This window comes from Heptranchias perlo, chromosome 24 (genome assembly GCF_035084215.1).
Source record: "Heptranchias perlo isolate sHepPer1 chromosome 24, sHepPer1.hap1, whole genome shotgun sequence".
Taxonomy (NCBI): domain Eukaryota; kingdom Metazoa; phylum Chordata; class Chondrichthyes; order Hexanchiformes; family Hexanchidae; genus Heptranchias; species Heptranchias perlo.
This window is the reverse complement of record NC_090348.1, coordinates 2,080,742-2,102,790: the sequence shown is the minus strand read 5'-3', so window position 1 is coordinate 2,102,790 and position 22,049 is coordinate 2,080,742. Positions and strand designations below refer to the sequence as shown.

Below are 22,049 nucleotides of genomic sequence, written 5' to 3'. Positions count from 1 at the left end.
CTGGTGACCCCCAGGATATTGATGGTGGGGGATTCGGTGATGGTAATGCCGTTGAATGTCAAGGGGAGGTGGTTAGACTCTCTCTTGTTGGAGATGGTCATTGCCTGGCACTTGTCTGGCGTGAATGTTACTTGCCACTTATCAGCCCAAGCCTGGATGTTGTCCAGGTCTTGCTGCATGCGGGCACGGACTGCTTCGTTATATGAGGGGTTGCGAATGGAACTGAACACTGTGCAATCATCAGCGAACATTCCCATTTCTGAGGAAAGTCTGATGGAGGGAAAGTCATTGATGAAGCAGCTGAAGATGGTTGGGCCTAGGACACTGCCCTGAGGAACTCCTGCAGCAATGTCCTGGGGTTGAGATGATTGGCCTCCAACAACCACTACCATCTTCCTTTGTGCTAGGTATGACTCCAGCCACTGGAGAGTTTTCCCCCTGATTCCCATTGACTTCAATTTTACGAGGGCTCCTTGGTGCCACACTCGGTCAAATGCTGCCTTGATGTCAAGGGCAGTTACTCTCACCTCACCTCTGGAATTCAGCTGTTTTGTCCATGTTTGGACCAAGGCTGTAATGAGGTCTGGAGCCGAGTGGTCCTGGCGGAACCCAAACTGAGCATCGGTGAGCAGGTTATTGGTGAATAAGTGCTGCTTGATAGCACTGTTGACGACACCTTCCATCACTTTGCTGATGATTGAGAGTAGACTGATGGGGCGGTAATTGGCCAGATTGGATTTGTCCTGCTTTTTGTAGACAGGACATACCTGGACAATTTTCCACATTATCGGGTAGATGCCAATGTTGTAGCTGTCCTGGAACAGTTTGGCTAGAGGCGCGGCTAGTTCTGGAGCACAGGTCTTCAGCACTACAGCCGGGATGTTGTCGGGGCCCATAGCCTTTGCTGTATCCAGTGCACTCAGCCGTTTCTTGATATCACGTGGAGTGAATTGAATTGGCTGAAAACTGGCTTCTGTGATGGTGGGGATATCGGGAGGAGGCCGAGATGGATCATCCACTCGGCACTTCTGGCTGAAGATGGTTGCAAACGCTTCAGCCTTGTCTTTTGCACTCACGTGCTGGACTCTGCCATCATTGAGGATGGGGATGTTCACAGAGCCTCCTCCTCCCGTTAGTTGTTTAATTGTCCACCACCATTCACGACTGGATGTGGCAGGACAGCAGAGCTTTGATCTGATCCGTTGGTTGTGGAATTGCTTAGCTCTGTCTATAGCATGTTGCTTCCGCTGTTTAGCATGCATGTAGTCCTGAGTTGTAGCTTCACCAGGTTGGTACCTCATTTTTAGGTACGCCTGGTGCTGCTCCTGGCATTTAAGGTGCTTCACAGCCAATGAATTACTTTTGAAATGTAGTCACTGTTGTTTCGTAGGGAAACGCGACAGTCAATTTGTGCACAGCAAGGTCCCACAGAGAGTAATGAGACACTGGTTGAGGGATAGATGTTGTCCGGGACAACTCCCCTGCTCTTCTTTGAAACAGTGCCATGGGATCTTTGACATCCACCCAAGCAGGCAGATGGGGCCTTGTTTTAACTGCAGGACCTCTGACACGTCTACCCAGGGAGTATTGCACTGAAGTGTAAGCCTTGAATTCCTGCTCAAGTGGGGCTTGAACCCATGACCATTTGTCTCAGAAGTAAAAGCACTGCCATTGAGCCAAGCTGATGCTGTCAGAAAGGGAAGACCGAGGGAGGGAACAAATTCCCCAGGTGCTGGGAAAGGAAGACTAAAGGGTAAGAGATGGTGCGATGGATTCTGATCTCAACACATTGGAGACATAAGGAGGACTCAGGGTGTTGGGGAAACAAATAACTGTAATTAGGAATTGCAAACGTTTCATTGATTTCTTTTGATGTGTTTCTGTATTAAACAACAGCTCTGGACACAATCTGTAACTATTCACTTCAATGGTTTTTCAAGCCAGTGCTTGGAACCGTGTCTGATCCACGATCTACTGTTAAAGACAATCTCAGCAATGGTTATTCATCCCTGTCACCATTTGTTCTAATCACAGACTGAGCTGAGTTGGTCTTTAGTGCTGAGTCACGCTTCCCGTAATAAAAATCCAACTTACGGTCAACTCTTCAGCTTATGTTTATCTTTCCAAATGATTAGTGCAGCTTTTTAATGCATTTAGCAAACAAGGAATGAAGTTTAGACATTCTAAGTTTTATTGTAAATGCAAATGTGGCATTTGTTCACCTTCCTCTGAATCACACAGCCCAGAAACAACACACCTTCCAATTAAAGTGGTTCCAATTTCTTTCTACTAAGGGACAATATATTTTCAACTTACTGCACTCATAATTAATTACTTAGAATTACATAGAATGTACAGCACAGAAACAGGCCATTCGGCCCAATAGGTCTATGCCGGTGTTAATGCTCCACATGAGCCTCCTTCCTCCTGACTTCATCTCACCCTATCAGCATATCCTTCTATTCCTTTCACCCTCATGTGTTTATCTAGCTTCCCCTTAAATGCATCTACACTATTCGCCTCAACTACTCTTTGTAGGAGCGAGTTCCACATTCTCACCATTCTCTGGGTGAAGAAGTTTCTCCTGAATAATCGAGGAACAGACAAAAGTTAACACAGTTTCTGTGGCCAGCAGAGATTTTATGGGGTAGAAACTGGTATGTGTTTCACCCATTTTTCAGGCGTAAAACGGCCACAACATTTACCAATTTCTAGGCGTGAGGTCCTGCGCCCGATCTGTGCCGTCAGCATGGTTGCCGCCATATTGGTCCTCGCTGTTTTAAGGCGTCTCTGGCATTGTCCCAACTTAAATATGCAAAGTCCTGCACCTGTTTCAGAACCTTTTTGCAAAATTTGAATGCCGTGCACTCTCCATCTTGCTTTACCAGTTCTACAGAGGCCTAACCAGCAGGCCATAAAAGGGGCTGCTGGAGGCTTCCAAAGAAATGGTGGGGAAAGTTCCCCCTACCCCCCAGGAGACTTACCTGAGGACCACTTCTAGTGAGGCAGGAGGCCCGGATTTAATCTCTGGAGGAAGGACAGGCATTGGTAGCTCACCTCTGTAATTAAAAAACTGGAACAGGTCAGGAACACATGTTTGAAATATTAAAGTTCCTTAGAATTTATCAAATGATAATTTAACTTTTTAAATAATATTCACATTTAAACTATAACCTAAACTGCAGATGGCTCAGTCCCTGAAGCAACTACAGTATGAGAATCTTGTAGCGATTAATCATATTCATCGAAACTATATCTCAGAATCCGGCCATTCGGCCAACTGGTCTATTCTATGCCTGTGTTTATGCTCCACACGAGCCTCCTTCCTCCCTACTTCATCTCACCCTATCAGCATATCCTTCTATTCCTTTCACCCTCATGTGTTTATCCAGCTTCCCCTTAAATGCATCTATACTATTTGTTTCAACTCCATGTGGGAGCGAGTTCCACATTCTCAACACTCTCTGGGTAAAGAAGTTTCTCCTGAATTCCCTATTGGATTTATTAGAGACTATTTTATATTTGTGTCCTCTAGTTCTGGTCTCCCCCACAAGTGGAAACATCTTCTCTACGTCTACTCTATCAAACCCTTTCATAATCTTAAAGACCTCTATCAGGTCACCCCTCAGTCTTCTCTTTTCTAGAAAAAAGAGCCCCAGCCTGTTCAGCCTTTCCTGATAGTTATAACCTCTCAGTTCTTGTATCATCCTTGTGAATGTTTTTTGCATCCTCCTCAATCCTTCTATATCCTTTTTATAATATGGAGACCAGAACTGTGCACAGTATTCCAAGTGTGGTCTAACCAAGGTTCTATACAAGTTTAACATAACTTCTCTGCTTTTCAATTCTATCCCTCTAGAAATGAATCCCAGTGCTTGATTTGCCCTTTTTTATGGCCTGATTAACCTGTGTTGCTACTTTTAGTGATTTGTGTATCTGTACCCCCAGATCCCTCTGCTCCTCTATCCCATTTAGACTCTTATTATCCAAGCAGAAAGGGACCTCCTTATTCTTCCTACCAAAATGCACCACCTCACACTTATCTATATTGAAATTCATTTGCCAATTAAAAGCCCATTCTGCAAGTTTAATAATGTCTTCTTGTATTTTATCGCAGTTCTCCTCAGTATTAACTACACCCCCCAATTTGGAGTCATTCACATATTTTGAAATTGTACTACCGATTCCCAAATCCAAATCATTAATATAAATGGTGAACAACAGTGATCCCAGCACCGATCCCTGTGGAACATCATTTCCGATCTTTTGCCAGTCTGAGCAGCTACCTTTAACCCCCACTCTCTGTTTTCTGTTTTGTAACCAGCTTGCTATCCATTCTGCTACCTGTCCCCTGACTCCACATGTTCTGACCTTAGTCATGAGTCTATAATGCGGTACCTTATCGAAGACCTTTTGAAAATCCAAATATATTACATCTACTACATTACCCTTGTCTACTCTTTCTGTTACTTCTTCAAAGAATTCAGTAAGGTTGGTCAAGCAAGACTTTCCCTTCTGAAATCCGTGCTGACTATTCTTTTAATATTTTCATTTTCTAGATGTTTTTCTATTACATCTTTGAGCAAAGATTCCATTATCTTTCCTGCCACCGACATTAAGCTAATTGGTCTATAGTTCCCTGGACTTGTTCTATATCCCTTTTTAAATATAAGAATAACATTAGCTGTCCACCAGTCCTCTGCACTATTCCCTTTTCTAATGAATTTATATATATATATATATATATGTAATAGTGCCTCTGCTATCTCTTCCCTAACCTCTTTTAATATTCGCGGATGCAATCCATCTGGACCAGAAGTCTTATCCTCCCTAAGTTTGATTTGTTTATCAATTATCTCCCCCTTTCTATCTTAAATGTCTTTATATCTTTTTTGATCTCTTCTTCTACTTTCCGGCCCACCTTGTTAGTCTCCCTGGTAAATATGGAGGCAAAGTAATTATTTAATATTTCTGCCATTTCGCTGTCATTACCTGTGAGTTTATCATGTGTATCCCTTAGTGGCCCTATCTCTATCCTGGTTTTTCTTTTGTTATTTATGTGTCTGCAGAATACTTTACTATTTCTTTTTATATTCCTTAATAATTTAATCTCATAGTTCCTCTTTGCTCTCAATTGTTTTTCTGACTTCTTTCCTATCCTTTTTGTACTCCCTCTTGTCATCCTCTCCCTTATTGTCTATGTAGAGTATTCCTTTTTCTTTAGTTTCAATTTTACCCTTATTTCTTTATTCATCCATGGTGTTTCATTATTGACTAGTTTGTTCTTGTTTTTAGAGAATATATTTCTCCTGAACTCTATTGATCACTTTTTTAAAGATTTCCCACTGCTGTTCTATTTCTTTATCTATCATTTTTTTCCCAGTTTGCCTTCCCTAGTTCCACTCTCATCCCCCCAAAATTAACTTTTTTCCAATCTGTCTTTGTCTTACTTATGTCTTTCTCAATCATTATCTTAAACCTTATTATGTTATGATCGCTATTGCCTAGATGTTCCCCTACACTCACTTCTCTTATCTGCCCTGGTTCATTTCCCATTACTAGATCCAGCAGTAATTCCTCTCATTGGGCTTCTCATACTGGGTAAGAAAGGAGTCCTGTACACACTGTAAAAACTCCATTCCCTGTACTCCTTTCCTTACCTCTTCTTGCCAGTTTATTTGGGGGTAGTTAAAATCTCCCATGATTATTATTCAGTGTTTTTTACTCATTTCATAGATTTGCCAATATATTTCATCCTCCACTTCCCGTCCACTATTAGGTGGTCTATAGAATACCCCTATTAACGTGATCGATCCCTTCTTATCCTTTGTCTCAATCCACATGGATTCTGTTTCTATCTTAATGTTACTTATGTCTATTTTTTCTGTTGCCGTTACGTTATCTCTAATTACTACAGCTACCCCACCCCCAGCCCTCTTCTTCCTCCCCGATCCTTTCTAAATACATTATATCCTGCAATATTTAACTGTTCCTTATGTAACCATATTTCAGATCTCCCTACTACATCTGGCTCCTCGTCACGAGTTATTGCCTCGTGTTCCCCAGTTTTGTTTCAGATGCTGTACACATTGCTCTACAGGCAATTTAATAATTATTCCCCTTACTTTGTTTTTAACAGTCATTTTGCACTTATATTCTATAACTGTATTTGTTCCCTGACCGTTTATGTTACTCTTATTCCTTAACTTGGCCTGACCTTTACTCTCATTTCCTGTTTTTTTTCTTCACATTTATGTTCTCCTCTCCAGATCTCTCCCTGTGCCTTATTAGTTTCAAGTCCTATCCACCGCCCTATTTATCCTTTCCACTCAGACTCTGGTCCCATTCCGGTTCAGGTGGAGCCCGTCCCAGGGGTACAGCTCGTTTCTGCCGCAGTACTGGTGCCAGTGTCCCATGAAACCTCTCCTTCCCACACCAGTCTTTCAGCCACTCATTCACCTTCCTGATCTGTTTATCCCTATGCCAATTAGCACGTGGCTCAGGTAGTAATCCCGAGATTACCACACGTGGGGTCCTGTTTTTTAATTTAGTTCCTAACTTCAGACATTCCCTTAGCAGGACCTCCTCCTTTTTCTTCCCGATGTGGAGATGCCGGTGATGGACTGGGGTTGACAATTGTAAACAATTTTACAACACCAAGTTATAGTCCAGCAATTTTATTTTAAATTCACAAGCTTTCGGAGGCTTCCCCCTTCGTCAGGTGAACGAGGCTTCCCCCTTCGTCGTGAGATGGAGTGTGTTGACGTGGGATGGAGTGTGTTGACGTGAGATGGAGTGTGTTGACGTGGGATGGAGTGTGTTGACGTGAGACGGAGTGTGTTGACGTGAGACGGAGTGTGTTGACGTGAGACGGAGTGTGTTGACGTGAGACGGAGTGTGTTGACGTGAGACGGAGTGTGTTGACGTGGGATGGAGTGTGTTGACGTGAGACGGAGTGTGTTGACGTGAGACGGAGTGTGTTGACGTGAGACGGAGTGTGTTGACGTGAGACGGAGTGTGTTGACGTGAGACGGAGTGTGTTGACGTGGGATGGAGCGTGTTGACGTGAGACGGAGTGTGTTGACGTGGGATGGAGTGTGTTGACGTGGGATGGAGTGTGTTGACGTGGGATGGAGTGTGTTGACGTGAGACGGAGTGTGTTGACGTGAGACGGAGTGTGTTGACGTGAGACGGAGTGTGTTGACGTGGGATGGAGTGTGTTGACGTGGGATGGAGTGTGTTGACGTGGGATGGAGTGTGTTGACGTGGGACGGAGTGTGTTGACGTGGGATGGAGTGTGTTGACGTGAGACGGAGTGTGTTGACGTGGGATGGAGTGTGTTGACGTGAGACGGAGTGTGTTGACGTGGGATGGAGTGTGTTGACGTGAGATGGAGTGTGTTGACGTGAGACGGAGTGTGTTGACGTGGGATGGAGTGTGTTGACGTGGGATGGAGTGTGTTGACGTGGGACGGAGTGTGTTGACGTGGGATGGAGTGTGTTGACGTGAGACGGAGTGTGTTGACGTGGGATGGAGTGTGTTGACGTGAGACGGAGTGTGTTGACGTGGGATGGAGTGTGTTGACGTGAGATGGAGTGTGTTGACGTGAGACGGAGTGTGTTGACGTGGGACGGAGTGTGTTGACGTGAGACGGAGTGTGTTGACGTGGGACGGAGTGTGTTGACGTGGGACGGAGTGTGTTGAGGTGAGACGGAGTGTGTTGACGTGGGATGGAGTGTGTTGACGTGAGACGGAGTGTGTTGACGTGGGACGGAGTGTGTTGACGTGGGACGGAGTGTGTTGAGGTGAGACGGAGTGTGTTGACGTGGGATGGAGTGTGTTGACGTGAGATGGAGTGTGTTGACGTGGGATGGAGTGTGTTGACGTGGGACGGAGTGTGTTGACGTGGGACGGAGTGTGTTGACGTGGGATGGAGTGTGTTGACGTGGGACGGAGTGTGTTGAGGTGAGACGGAGTGTGTTGACGTGGGATGGAGTGTGTTGACGTGGGACGGAGTGTGTTGACGTGGGATGGAGTGTGTTGACGTGGGATGGAGTGTGTTGACGTGGGATGGAGTGTGTTGACGTGAGATGGAGTGTGTTGACGTGAGATGGAGTGTGTTGACGTGGGATGGAGTGTGTTGACGTGAGATGGAGTGTGTTGACGTGAGATGGAGTGTGTTGACGTGGGACGGAGTGTGTTGAGGTGAGACGGAGTGTGTTGACGTGGGATGGAGTGTGTTGACGTGAGATGGAGTGTGTTGACGTGGGATGGAGTGTGTTGACGTGAGACGGAGTGTGTTGAGGTGAGACGGAGTGTGTTGACGTGGGATGGAGTGTGTTGACGTGGGATGGAGTGTGTTGACGTGAGACGGAGTGTGTTGAGGTGAGACGGAGTGTGTTGACGTGAGATGGAGTGTGTTGACGTGGGATGGAGTGTGTTGACGTGAGACGGAGTGTGTTGACGTGAGATGGAGTGTGTTGACGTGGGATGGAGTGTGTTGACGTGGGATGGAGTGTGTTGACGTGAGATGGAGTGTGTTGACGTGAGACGGAGTGTGTTGACGTGGGATGGAGTGTGTTGACGTGGGATGGAGTGTGTTGACGTGAGATGGAGTGTGTTGACGTGGGATGGAGTGTGTTGACGTGAGATGGAGTGTGTTGACGTGAGATGGAGTGTGTTGACGTGGGATGGAGTGTGTTGACGTGGGATGGAGTGTGTTGACGTGAGATGGAGTGTGTTGACGTGGGATGGAGTGTGTTGACGTGAGACGGAGTGTGTTGAGGTGAGACGGAGTGTGTTGACGCGGGATGGAGTGTGTTGACGTGGGATGGAGTGTGTTGACGTGGGATGGAGTGTGTTGACGTGGGATGGAGTGTGTTGACGTGAGATGGAGTGTGTTGACGTGAGATGGAGTGTGTTGACGTGGGATGGAGTGTGTTGACGTGAGACGGAGTGTGTTGACGTGAGATGGAGTGTGTTGACGTGGGATGGAGTGTGTTGACGTGAGACGGAGTGTGTTGACGTGAGACGGAGTGTGTTGACGTGGGATGGAGTGTGTTGACGTGAGACGGAGTGTGTTGAGGTGAGATTGAGTGTGTTGACGTGAGACGGAGTGTGTTGACGTGGGATGGAGTGTGTTGACGTGAGATGGAGTGTGTTGACGTGAGACGGAGTGTGTTGACGTGAGACGGAGTGTGTTGACGTGAGATGGAGTGTGTTGACGTGAGACGGAGTGTGTTGACGTGGGATGGAGTGTGTTGACGTGGGATGGAGTGTGTTGACGTGGGATGGAGTGTGTTGACGTGAGACGGAGTGTGTTGACGTGAGACGGAGTGTGTTGACGTGAGACGGAGTGTGTTGACGTGGGATGGAGTGTGTTGACGTGAGACGGAGTGTGTTGACGTGGGATGGAGTGTGTTGACGTGGGATGGAGTGTGTTGACGTGAGATGGAGTGTGTTGACGTGGGATGGAGTGTGTTGACGTGAGACGGAGTGTGTTGACGTGAGACGGAGTGTGTAGACGTGGGATGGAGTGTGTTGACGTGAGACGGAGTGTGTTGACGTGAGACGGAGTGTGTTGACGTGAGACGGAGTGTGTTGACGTGGGATGGAGGGTGTTGACGTGAGACGGAGTGTGTTGACGTGGGATGGAGTGTGTTGACGTGAGACGGAGTGTGTTGACGTGAGACGGAGTGTGTTGACGTGGGATGGAGTGTGTTGACGTGAGACGGAGTGTGTTGACGTGAGACGGAGTGTGTTGACGTGGGATGGAGTGTGTTGACGTGAGACGGAGTGTGTTGACGTGGGATGGAGTGTGTTGACGTGAGATGGAGTGTGTTGACGTGGGATGGAGTGTGTTGACGTGGGACGGAGTGTGTAGACGTGGGATGGAGTGTGTTGACGTGAGACGGAGTGTGTTGACGTGAGACGGAGTGTGTTGACGTGAGATGGAGTGTGTTGACGTGAGACGGAGTGTGTTGACGTGAGACGGAGTGTGTTGACGTGGGATGGAGTGTGTTGACGTGAGACGGAGTGTGTTGACGTGAGACGGAGTGTGTTGACGTGAGACGGAGTGTGTTGACGTGAGATGGAGTGTGTTGACGTGGGACGGAGTGTGTTGACGTGAGACGGAGTGTGTTGACGTGAGACGGAGTGTGTTGACGTGAGATGGAGTGTGTTGACGTGAGACGGAGTGTGTTGACGTGGGATGGAGTGTGTTGACGTGAGATGGAGTGTGTTGACGTGAGACGGAGTGTGTTGACGTGAGATGGAGTGTGTTGACGTGGGATGGAGTGTGTTGACGTGGGATGGAGTGTGTTGACGTGGGATGGAGTGTGTTGACGTGAGACGGAGTGTGTTGACGTGAGACGGAGTGTGTTGACGTGAGACGGAGTGTGTAGACATGAGACGGAGTGTGTTGACGTGAGATGGAGTGTGTTGACGTGAGATGGAGTGTGTTGACGTGAGACGGAGTGTGTTGACGTGGGATGGAGTGTGTTGACGTGAGACGGAGTGTGTTGACGTGAGATGGAGTGTGTTGACGTGAGACGGAGTGTGTTGACGTGAGACGGAGTGTGTTGACGTGAGATGGAGTGTGTTGACGTGAGACGGAGTGTGTTGACGTGAGATGGAGTGTGTTGACGTGAAATGGAGTGTGTTGACGTGAGACGGAGTGTGTTGACGTGAGATGGAGTGTGTTGACGTGGGATGGAGTGTGTTGACGTGAGACGGAGTGTGTTGACGTGAGATGGAGTGTGTTGACGTGGGATGGAGTGTGTTGACGTGAGATGGAGTGTGTTGACGTGGGATGGAGTGTGTTGACGTGAGACGGAGTGTGTTGACGTGAGACGGAGTGTGTTGACGTGGGATGGAGTGTGTTGACGTGAGATGGAGTGTGTTGACGTGGGATGGAGTGTGTTGACGTGAGACGGAGTGTGTTGACGTGAGACGGAGTGTGTTGACGTGGGATGGAGTGTGTTGACGTGAGATGGAGTGTGTTGACGTGGGATGGAGTGTGTTGACGTGAGACGGAGTGTGTTGACGTGGGATGGAGTGTGTTGACGTGAGACGGAGTGTGTTGACGTGAGACGGAGTGTGTTGACGTGGGATGGAGTGTGTTGACGTGGGATGGAGTGTGTTGACGTGGGATGGAGTGTGTTGACGTGGGATGGAGTGTGTTGACGTGAGATGGAGTGTGTTGACGTGGGATGGAGTGTGTTGACGTTAGACGGAGTGTGTTGACGTGAGACGGAGTGTGTTGAGGTGAGATGGAGTGTGTTGACGTGAGACGGAGTGTGTTGACGTGGGATGGAGTGTGTTGACGTGAGACGGAGTGTGTTGACGTGGGATGGAGTGTGTTGACGTGAGACGGAGTGTGTTGACGTGGGATGGAGTGTGTTGACGTGAGACGGAGTGTGTTGACGTGAGATGGAGTGTGTTGACGTGAGATGGAGTGTGTTGACGTGAGACGGAGTGTGTTGACGTGAGACGGAGTGTGTTGACGTGAGAAGGAGTGTGTTGACGTGAGACGGAGTGTGTTGACGTGAGACGGAGTGTGTTGACGTGAGATGGAGTGTGTTGACGTGAGATGGAGTGTGTTGACGTGAGACGGAGTGTGTTGACGTGAGACGGAGTGTGTTGACGTGAGATGGAGTGTGTTGACGTGGGATGGAGTGTGTTGACGTGAGATGGAGTGTGTTGACGTGAGACGGAGTGTGTTGACGTGAGATGGAGTGTGTTGACGTGAGACGGAGTGTGTTGACGTGGGATGGAGTGTGTTGACGTGGGATGGAGTGTGTTGACGTGAGACGGAGTGTGTTGACGTGAGACGGAGTGTGTTGACGTGGGATGGAGTGTGTTGACGTGAGACGGAGTGTGTTGACGTGGGATGGAGTGTGTTGACGTGAGACGGAGTGTGTTGACGTGGGATGGAGTGTGTTGACGTTAGACGGAGTGTGTTGACGTGAGACGGAGTGTGTTGACGTGGGATGGAGTGTGTTGACGTGAGACGGAGTGTGTTGACGTGGGATGGAGTGTGTTGACGTTAGACGGAGTGTGTTGACGTGAGACGGAGTGTGTTGAGGTGAGATGGAGTGTGTTGACGTGAGACGGAGTGTGTTGACGTGGGATGGAGTGTGTTGATGTGAGACGGAGTGTGTTGACGTGGGATGGAGTGTGTTGATGTGAGACGGAGTGTGTTGATGTGAGACGGAGTGTGTTGACGTGAGACGGAGTGTGTTGACGTGGGACGGAGTGTGTTGAGGTGAGATGGAGTGTGTTGACGTGAGACGGAGTGTGTTGACGTGAGATGGAGTGTGTTGACGTGAGACGGAGTGTGTTGATGTGAGACGGAGTGTGTTGATGTGAGACGGAGTGTGTTGACGTGAGACGGAGTGTGTTGATGTGAGACGGAGTGTGTTGATGTGAGACGGAGTGTGTTGACGTGAGACGGAGTGTGTTGATGTGAGATGGAGTGTGTTGACGTGAGACGGAGTGTGTTGACGTGGGACGGAGTGTGTTGACGTGAGACGGAGTGTGTTGACGTGAGATGGAGTGTGTTGACGTGAGACGGAGTGTGTTGACGTGAGATGGAGTGTGTTGACGTGGGATGGAGTGTGTTGAGGTGAGATGGAGTGTGTTGACGTGAGACGGAGTGTGTTGAGGTGGGATGGAGTGTGTTGACGTGAGATGGAGTGTGTTGACGTGAGACGGAGTGTGTTGACGTGAGACGGAGTGTGTTGACGTGGGATGGAGTGTGTTGACGTGAGACGGAGTGTGTTGACGTGAGACGGAGTGTGTTGACGTGGGATGGAGTGTGTTGACGTGAGATGGAGTGTGTTGACGTGAGAGGGAGTGTGTTGACGTGGGATGGAGTGTGTTGACGTGAGATGGAGTGTGTTGACGTGAGACGGAGTGTGTTGACGTGAGACGGAGTGTGTTGACGTGAGATGGAGTGTGTTGACGTGAGACGGAGTGTGTTGACGTGAGACGGAGTGTGTTGACGTGGGATGGAGTGTGTTGACGTGGGATGGAGTGTGTTGACGTGGGACGGAGTGTGTTGACGTGGGATGGAGTGTGTTGACGTGGGATGGAGTGTGTTGAGGTGAGATGGAGTGTGTTGACGTGAGACGGAGTGTGTTGACGTGGGATGGAGTGTGTTGACGTGGGATGGAGTGTGTTGAGGTGAGACGGAGTGTGTTGAGGTGAGACGGAGTGTGTTGAGGTGAGATGGAGTGTGTTGACGTGAGACGGAGTGTGTTGACGTGGGATGGAGTGTGTTGACGTGGGACGGAGTGTGTTGAGGTGAGACGGAGTGTGTTGAGGTGAGATGGAGTGTGTTGACGTGGGATGGAGTGTGTTGACGTTAGACGGAGTGTGTTGACGTGGGACGGAGTGTGTTGACGTGAGATGGAGTGTGTTGACATGGGATGGAGTGTGTTGAGGTGAGATGGAGTGTGTTGACGTGGGATGGAGTGTGTTGACGTGAGATGGAGTGTGTTGACGTGAGACGGAGTGTGTTGACGTGGGATGGAGTGTGTTGACGTGGGATGGAGTGTGTTGACGTGAGACGGAGTGTGTTGACGTGGGATGGAGTGTGTTGACGTGAGATGGAGTGTGTTGACGTGAGACGGAGTGTGTTGACGTGAGATGGAGTGTGTTGACGTGAGATGGAGTGTGTTGACATGGGATGGAGTGTGTTGACGTGAGACGGAGTGTGTTGAGGTGAGATGGAGTGTGTTGACGTGAGATGGAGTGTGTTGAGGTGAGATGGAGTGTGTTGACGTGAGATGGAGTGTGTTGACGTGGGATGGAGTGTGTTGACGTGAGATGGAGTGTGTTGACGTGAGACGGAGTGTGTTGACGTGAGATGGAGTGTGTTGACGTGAGACGGAGTGTGTTGACGTGGGATGGAGTGTGTTGACGTGAGATGGAGTGTGTTGACGTGAGACGGAGTGTGTTGACGTTAGACGGAGTGTGTTGACGTGAGACGGAGTGTGTTGAGGTGAGATGGAGTGTGTTGACGTGAGACGGAGTGTGTTGACGTGGGATGGAGTGTGTTGACGTGAGACGGAGTGTGTTGACGTGGGATGGAGTGTGTTGACGTGAGACGGAGTGTGTTGAGGTGAGATGGAGTGTGTTGACGTGGGACGGAGTGTGTTGACGTGAGATGGAGTGTGTTGACGTGGGATGGAGTGTGTTGACGTTAGACGGAGTGTGTTGACGTGAGACGGAGTGTGTTGAGGTGAGATGGAGTGTGTTGACGTGAGACGGAGTGTGTTGACGTGAGATGGAGTGTGTTGACGTGGGATGGAGTGTGTTGACGTTAGACGGAGTGTGTTGACGTGAGACGGAGTGTGTTGAGGTGAGATGGAGTGTGTTGACGTGAGACGGAGTGTGTTGACGTGGGATGGAGTGTGTTGACGTGAGACGGAGTGTGTTGACGTGAGATGGAGTGTGTTGACGTGGGATGGAGTGTGTTGACGTGAGACGGAGTGTGTTGACGTGAGACGGAGTGTGTTGACGTGGGATGGAGTGTGTTGATGTGAGACGGAGTGTGTTGACGTGGGATGGAGTGTGTTGAGGTGAGATGGAGTGTGTTGACGTGGGACGGAGTGTGTTGACGTGAGATGGAGTGTGTTGACGTGGGATGGAGTGTGTTGACGTGAGACGGAGTGTGTTGACGTGAGATGGAGTGTGTTGACGTGGGATGGAGTGTGTTGACGTTAGACGGAGTGTGTTGACGTGAGACGGAGTGTGTTGAGGTGAGACGGAGTGTGTTGACGTGAGACGGAGTGTGTTGACGTGAGATGGAGTGTGTTGACGTGGGACGGAGTGTGTTGACGTTAGACGGAGTGTGTTGACGTGAGACGGAGTGTGTTGAGGTGAGACGGAGTGTGTTGACGTGAGACGGAGTGTGTTGACGTGAGATGGAGTGTGTTGACGTGGGACGGAGTGTGTTGACGTTAGACGGAGTGTGTTGACGTGGGATGGAGTGTGTTGACGTGGGATGGAGTGTGTTGACGTGAGACGGAGTGTGTTGACGTGAGATGGAGTGTGTTGACGTGGGATGGAGTGTGTTGACGTGAGATGGAGTGTGTTGACGTGAGATGGAGTGTGTTGACGTGAGACGGAGTGTGTTGACGTGAGACGGAGTGTGTTGACGTGAGACGGAGTGTGTTGACGTGGGATGGAGTGTGTTGACGTGGGATGGAGTGTGTTGACGTGGGATGGAGTGTGTTGACGTGGGATGGAGTGTGTTGACGTGAGACGGAGTGTGTTGACGTGGGATGGAGTGTGTTGACGTGAGACGGAGTGTGTTGACGTGAGACGGAGGGTGTTGACGTGGGATGGAGTGTGTTGACGTGGGATGGAGTGTGTTGAGGTGAGATGGAGTGTGTTGACGTGAGATGGAGTGTGTTGACGTGAGACGGAGTGTGTTGACGTGAGACGGAGGGTGTTGACGTGAGACGGAGTGTGTTGACGTGGGATGGAGTGTGTTGAGGTGAGATGGAGTGTGTTGACGTGAGACGGAGGGTGTTGACGTGAGACGGAGTGTGTTGACGTGGGATGGAGTGTGTTGAGGTGAGATGGAGTGTGTTGACGTGAGACGGAGTGTGTTGACGTGGGATGGAGTGTGTTGACGTGAGACGGAGTGTGTTGACGTGGGATGGAGTGTGTTGACGTGGGATGGAGTGTGTTGATGTGAGACGGAGTGTGTTGACGTGGGATGGAGTGTGTTGACGTGAGATGGAGTGTGTTGACGTGAGACGGAGTGTGTTGACGTGGGATGGAGTGTGTTGACGTGAGACGGAGTGTGTTGACGTGGGATGGAGTGTGTTGACGTGGGATGGAGTGTGTTGACGTGAGACGGAGTGTGTTGACGTGAGACGGAGTGTGTTGACGTGGGATGGAGTGTGTTGACGTGGGATGGAGTGTGTTGACGTGGGATGGAGTGTGTTGACGTGGGATGGAGTGTGTTGACGTGGGATGGAGTGTGTTGACGTGAGACGGAGTGTGTTGACGTGAGATGGAGTGTGTTGACGTGGGATGGAGTGTGTTGACGTGAGATGGAGTGTGTTGACGTGAGATGGAGTGTGTTGACGTGAGATGGAGTGTGTTGACGTGAGATGGAGTGTGTTGACGTGAGATGGAGTGTGTTGACGTGGGATGGAGTGTGTTGACATGGCTGTACTAAAAGTTCAGTCATCTAATGCTGCACTTGCCAATAATTGTGATTATATTGGCAGCTTGTTGTGGTAAAGTGGGATGAGAGTGCTTCATGTAGGTAGTGTGATTTATCTTGTCTACTTAGGTGTGTTTCCTATTGACTGAAAGTAGTTGACAGGACAGTCAGCAGTTCTCTCACCTCGAGGCCGTTCTGAATTGTTCTTTGAAAGGGATCTTTGTCCTTGCTGCAGTTCCATTGCAGGCAGTGGCAGCAAGTCGATGTGAGACCATCCTTTGGAGGTAACCTCATTTATCTCAACCCTTTCAGGAACAGCTTAGCACCGACAGTGTAATACTGCACCTTTTAACACCAGGATAAAGAATATCTTAGTGCAGCACATGCTAAAAGTGCACAAAATGATATCGTAAGCCATCATCTAAAACCTTTGATTATATTGCAGCCTTCATGTCCTTCAGGACTGCCATTATTCTCTCTCTCTCTCTTTCTTCCCCTCTCGCTTTCTTTTTCTCTCTTTTTCTCTCTCTCTCTCTCTCTCTCGCTCTCACACATTCTTCATGCAGCCTCTGAGAGAGGATCAATGTAATTTTTGTGACATTTGCAGTGAAAATTTCAACACCTACATTTCAAAAGGATAAAAGTTCAATGTTGGTTTAAATAATGTAAACAGGGTGTCCTGGGAGTTTTATGAAACTATTTGTGTCACTTTACATTACGCCTGGAGAATATTGGAAAAAGTAATGATAATCTCACCCAATGGGATTGGGAGGGGATTGCTCATGTTCATTTTTGCAGTCCTGTCATCTCCAATCATGGGTCAATAAAATCCAGCAAAACACTGTTTGAATAAGTGATATATGTACTGATTGTCATTTCTTTCATTTATAGGTAGAACAGGTGATGAAAAGGTCCCTTGGGGAAGTAATGCTGCGAGCTATCGATGCCTACCCTGAGGCTTCCAGAGAGGAGTGGGTGTTGAACTGGCCTGGTCAGATTGTGTTGGCATCCAGCATTGTATACTGGACTGCAGCCGTCTCACAGGTGTGTAACCAGCCTCTGCCGTCTCACAGGTGTGTAACCAGCCTCTGCCGTCTCACAGGTGTGTAACTAGCCTCTGCCGTCTCACAGGTGTGTAACTAGCCTGTGCCATCTCACAGGTGTGTAACTAGCCTGTGCCATCTCACAGGTGTGTAACCAGCCTCTGCCGTCTCACAGGTGTGTAACTAGCCTCTGCCGTCTCACAGGTGTGTAACCAGCCTCTGCCGTCTCACAGGTGTGTAACCAGCCTCTGCCGTCTCACAGGTGTGTAACACCGGCATAGGCCAGTTGGGCTGAACGGCCTGTTTCTGTGCTGTACACTCAGTGTAATTTGATGTAAGGTTATGGAGCAGGAGAGGGATCTGGGTTAACGGTGGATCAATTACTGAAGGTCCTCGAGACTTGAGATGAGGCTATTAGGGATGGGCAATAAATGCCAGCCTCGCCAGCGATGCCCACATCCCATGAACGAATAAAAAAAAAATTGGGAAAGCAGATATGGTTTTAGACCTTATCACTAGGACAGTACAATATAAAATGAAGAGTAAAAGCAGAAAGTGCTGGAAACACATAAATAAAATGGATAGATGCTGCTAATGCTTCTGCTGTTGCCATTTACAGCTCTTCTAGACCCATCTTTTGTTTCTTTACTTATCCCATTCCCACCCTCCTTGTCTTGCACCATCATCCCTTTTCTCATTTAATCACTCCTGCCCTTCACCCTATCACAGACCTTCCCTTTTGTTCTTTCCTCCCCCACTTTCCCTAGCTCTGTACTTGCTTAAAATCTGTTTAATCTTCAACTTCTTCCAGTTCTGATGAAAGGTCATCGACCTGAAACATTAATTCTGTTTCTTTCTCTACAGATGCTGCCTGACCTGCTGAGTATTTCCAGCATTTTCTGTTTTTATTTCAGACTTCCAGTATCCGCAGTATTGGGTTCTGTTAAAATGAAGAGTACTGGCCTTGGGCTGTGCATGGCTTTGGTATGGCCGCATTTAGAGCATTATGTCCAGTTTTGGTCCCACGCAGAGTGGAGAATATCAAAGCCTTGCTAACAAAGGGTGACCGAGATGAGAGTCTTGGGGCTCGTAACTATCAGAACAGGCCGTGTGGGTTGGGGTGATTTACATTAGAGAAACATAAGCTCGGTGGAGACATGACTGAGATTTTTTAAATGATGATGGTAATAGAGTCTGTCCAGTCGGATAAGTTATCTGAGATGGGCAGGGGAAGGAGAACTAAGGGACATTGTTAATTGTGTCCATGTGATTTATATCAATGAATGTTAATTGTATTCAGATGATGCGTATCAATTGGGGACTCGCTTGTATCAGTTAATAGGAGGGTGCATAACATGGGGCTTTGTGAATAAAGGCTTGGAAGCAACTGAAGACCAGGCTCTAGTGTTCCATCCTTCACCACCGGACTATCCAATTTATAACAGGCATGATTAGAGAATATGTAAGCAAAGAGTTAGGATAGATGTTACATGCTAAGGAGTTTCCACAGGGTCATCAACCTCTGGAACAGATTGCTGAAACATGCAGTGAGTTTGGGTTCTCTGGACAAGTTCCTGAGAGAAGAGGACATCACAAGTTACAAAGGGGGATTGCTGGGGATAGTGACAAGACAGTCTCCTGGAGCAGATTGGAGAGGAATCTCTCAGAGTTTTCACAATGTTGGCCACAGATTTCTTGCCTCTCCCAAGAGATTGCGTGACCAGGGGGGTGAGTACATGGCCTGGGCAGTGTCTCGATAGGATGAGCTTGATGGGTCGAGTGGTCCTCTTCCCATGCTTTTCGTATCTTCGTATTAAAATAAACTGCTGCCTATCAGAGAATCTCTGGGCAGTTTGAATAATGATGATAGTAAAAGTAAGACAAACTCAAAAAAGAAATAAAAGAAATCTTAAAGAAAAACTTTACACAATAATATCACCTCCTGTTTGGACAAACCCCCAAGACAATGAGCCCAAACCATTGGATCAAATGGTTCCTTTAACAGGACTCATTGCGGGTACATTTCTGCACTTGAAAAGTTCAGTTCCCAAATAATTGAAATTCTGTGGCTACTAGAGCAGGTCAGAGGCTGGGTATTCTGCGGCGAGTGACTCACCTCCTGACTCCCCAAAGCCTTTCCACCATCTACAAGGCACAAGTCAGGAGAGTGATGGAATACTCTCCACTTGCCTGGATGAGTGCAGCTCCAACAACACTCAAGAAGCTCGACACCATCCAGGACAAAGCAGCCTGCTTGATTGGCACCCCATCCACCACCCTAAACATTCACTCCCTTCACCACCGGCGCACTGTGGCTGCAGTGTGTACCATCCACAGGATGCACTGCAGCAACTCGCCAAGGCTTCTTCGACAGCACCTCCCAAACCCGCGACCTCTACCACCTAGAAGGACAAGGGCAGCAGGCGCATGGGAACAACACCACCTGCACGTTCCCCTCCAAGTCACACACCATCCCGACTTGGAAATATATCGCCGTTCCTTCATTGTCGCTGGGTCAAAATCCTGGAACTCCCTTCCTAACCGTACTGTGGGAGAACCTTCACCACACGGACTGCAGCGGTTCAAGAAGGCGGCTCACCACCACCTTCTCAAGGGCAATTAGGGATGGGCAATAAATGCCAGCCTCGCCAGCGACGCCCACATCCCATGAACAAATAAAAAAAAATTGAATAAAATGATGACAGTTTCTGGTGACAGAGTTTAAACTCAGAATTTAAACTTATCTTAATGTTGACACCATCTTGTTTTGTATTGCCGAGTTACGTTGGCTCCATACTATTCAATTGAAACTCTTCATCCTCACTTCCAACTCCTCCATGATCTTACCCCAACCTATCTCTGTAATACTGTCCCAACTCCCATCCCCTGTATTCTTCAGGCCTCTCACTCTGGCCTTTACTCCCAGCGTTGGCAGCAGACCCACTCTCTGGGACTCCCTCCCTAAAGCTCTCTCTCTCTCAAAACCCATCTTCTCAATGAGGCCTTCAATCCCTCCATCCCCTACCTATTTCCATTTGTGAAGCATGGGGACATTTTTTTCAAAACCTTCAAGGTTCTGTATAAATAAAAGTTGTGTTCTGTTTCCTGTTTACATTTCTTGCTGCCCGAGCATTGCAGAAAGGAGAATGTGATCCATGGAGACATGTTTTACCAAACCTTCCAACACTGGAATTACGGAAACCTCGGTGCAGAATTGAAAGAGATCATTTGAAAACATGAATGGAGATTCTGTTGTGCGATATTAACCAGTGCTGACTGACCAGTGTAATTCCAACACTGGCTGTATTTTTTTCTTTTGTATGTATGAACAATACCAGACCTTAGAGGGGGTGCAGCCCAGATTCACCGTAATTATACAGGGGCTTTACATACATAGAATCGCACTGAAACAGGCCATTCGGCCCAACTGCTCTATACCGGTGTTTATGCGCCACACGAGTCTCCTCCCACCTTACTTCATCTCACCCTATCACCATATCCTTCTATTCCTTTCTCCCTCATATGTTTATTTAGCTTCCCCTTAAACGTATCCATGCTATTCACCTCAACTACTCCTTGTGGTACATTCCACATTCTATCCACTCTCTGAGGAAAGAAGTTTCTCCTGAATTCCCTATTGGGTTTATTAGTGACTATCTTTCATTTATGGCCCCTTGTTCTGGTCTCCCCCACACCAAAAGGAAACATTTTCTCCACGTCCACCCTATCAAACCCTTTCATGATCTTAAAGACCTCTATCTGGTCACCCCTCAGCTTTCTCTTTTCTAGAGAAAAGAGCCCCAGTCAGTTCAGCCTTTCCTGTTAATTAGATCCTGTGAATCTTTTCTGCACCTTCTCCAGTGCCTCTATATTTTTTTATAATATGGAGACCAGGGGGGTAATTTTAACCCCCCAAGAACGGGGGGGGGAGGGTGTTGGGGGCGGGTGAGCAGTATAAATAGTGGATTTTTGGAGTGAGATTGGATCCCGGCTCCCCGCGCCCACTCCCGGGTTTGACCCAGGCAGGTTAGGATTCACGCACAAGGGAAACCCAGAAGTCCCACCCCACATAAAGCTGGCGGGCCGATATTTAAAGGGGCAATGTACCTCATTGAAATAGTTGAGGTTCTTAATTTTTTGTGTATTGCAAAAGTGAAACAACTTTAACCTTCCCTGTTCGGGTTTCCCATCACTTCTGATTCACATCAGGTGAAAGCAGGCGGGAAGGGCCGGATCCATGAGGAGAGTGAGGGCCTTTATTGCACTGTTGGTGGGCCCGGAGGAGCAGGAGTGCTTCACCCAGGCCCAACAAGCTCACCTGACCGACAGGACCCCCGCCATCGGCCGATTTCCCCGCCCCCCCCCCCACCCCGTTGCTGGACCCCCCCCCCCCCGATGATGGAACCCCCCCTCCTTCGACTGTTCACTCACTTCCGATCTCTAATCTCTTCAACCGACCCCCGATCTCCTCCCGGAATCAGCTCCCCCCCCACCCCCGATCTCCTCCAGGAATCAGCTCCCCCCCCACCCCCGATCTCCTCCCGGAATCAGCTCCCCCCCCACCCCCGATCTCCTCCCGGAATCAGCTCCCCCCCCACCCCCGATCTCCTCCAGGAATCAGCTCCCCCCCCACCCCCGATCTCCTCCCGGAATCAGCTCCCCCCCCACCCCCGATCTCCTCCCGGAATCAGCTCCCCCCACCCCCGATCTCCTCCCGGAATCAGCTCCCCCCCCACCCCCGATCTCCTCCCGGAATCAGCTCCCCCCCCACCCCCGATCTCCTCCCGGAATCAGCTCCCCCCCCACCCCCGATCTCCTCC

The 22,049-nt window shown here is 48.7% G+C and overlaps 1 protein-coding gene across 1 annotated transcript in view; it reads left to right on the top strand.

Moving 5' to 3' along the window:
* LOC137341904 (dynein axonemal heavy chain 3-like) overlaps positions 1-22,049 on the top strand; it is a 490,604-nt gene that overhangs the window by 84,697 nt on the left and 383,858 nt on the right. Inside the window, exon 14 of the mRNA XM_068005410.1 lies at positions 17,078-17,230. Coding sequence (XP_067861511.1) covers positions 17,078-17,230 — 153 coding nt within the window. The remainder of the gene's footprint in view (positions 1-17,077; positions 17,231-22,049) is intronic.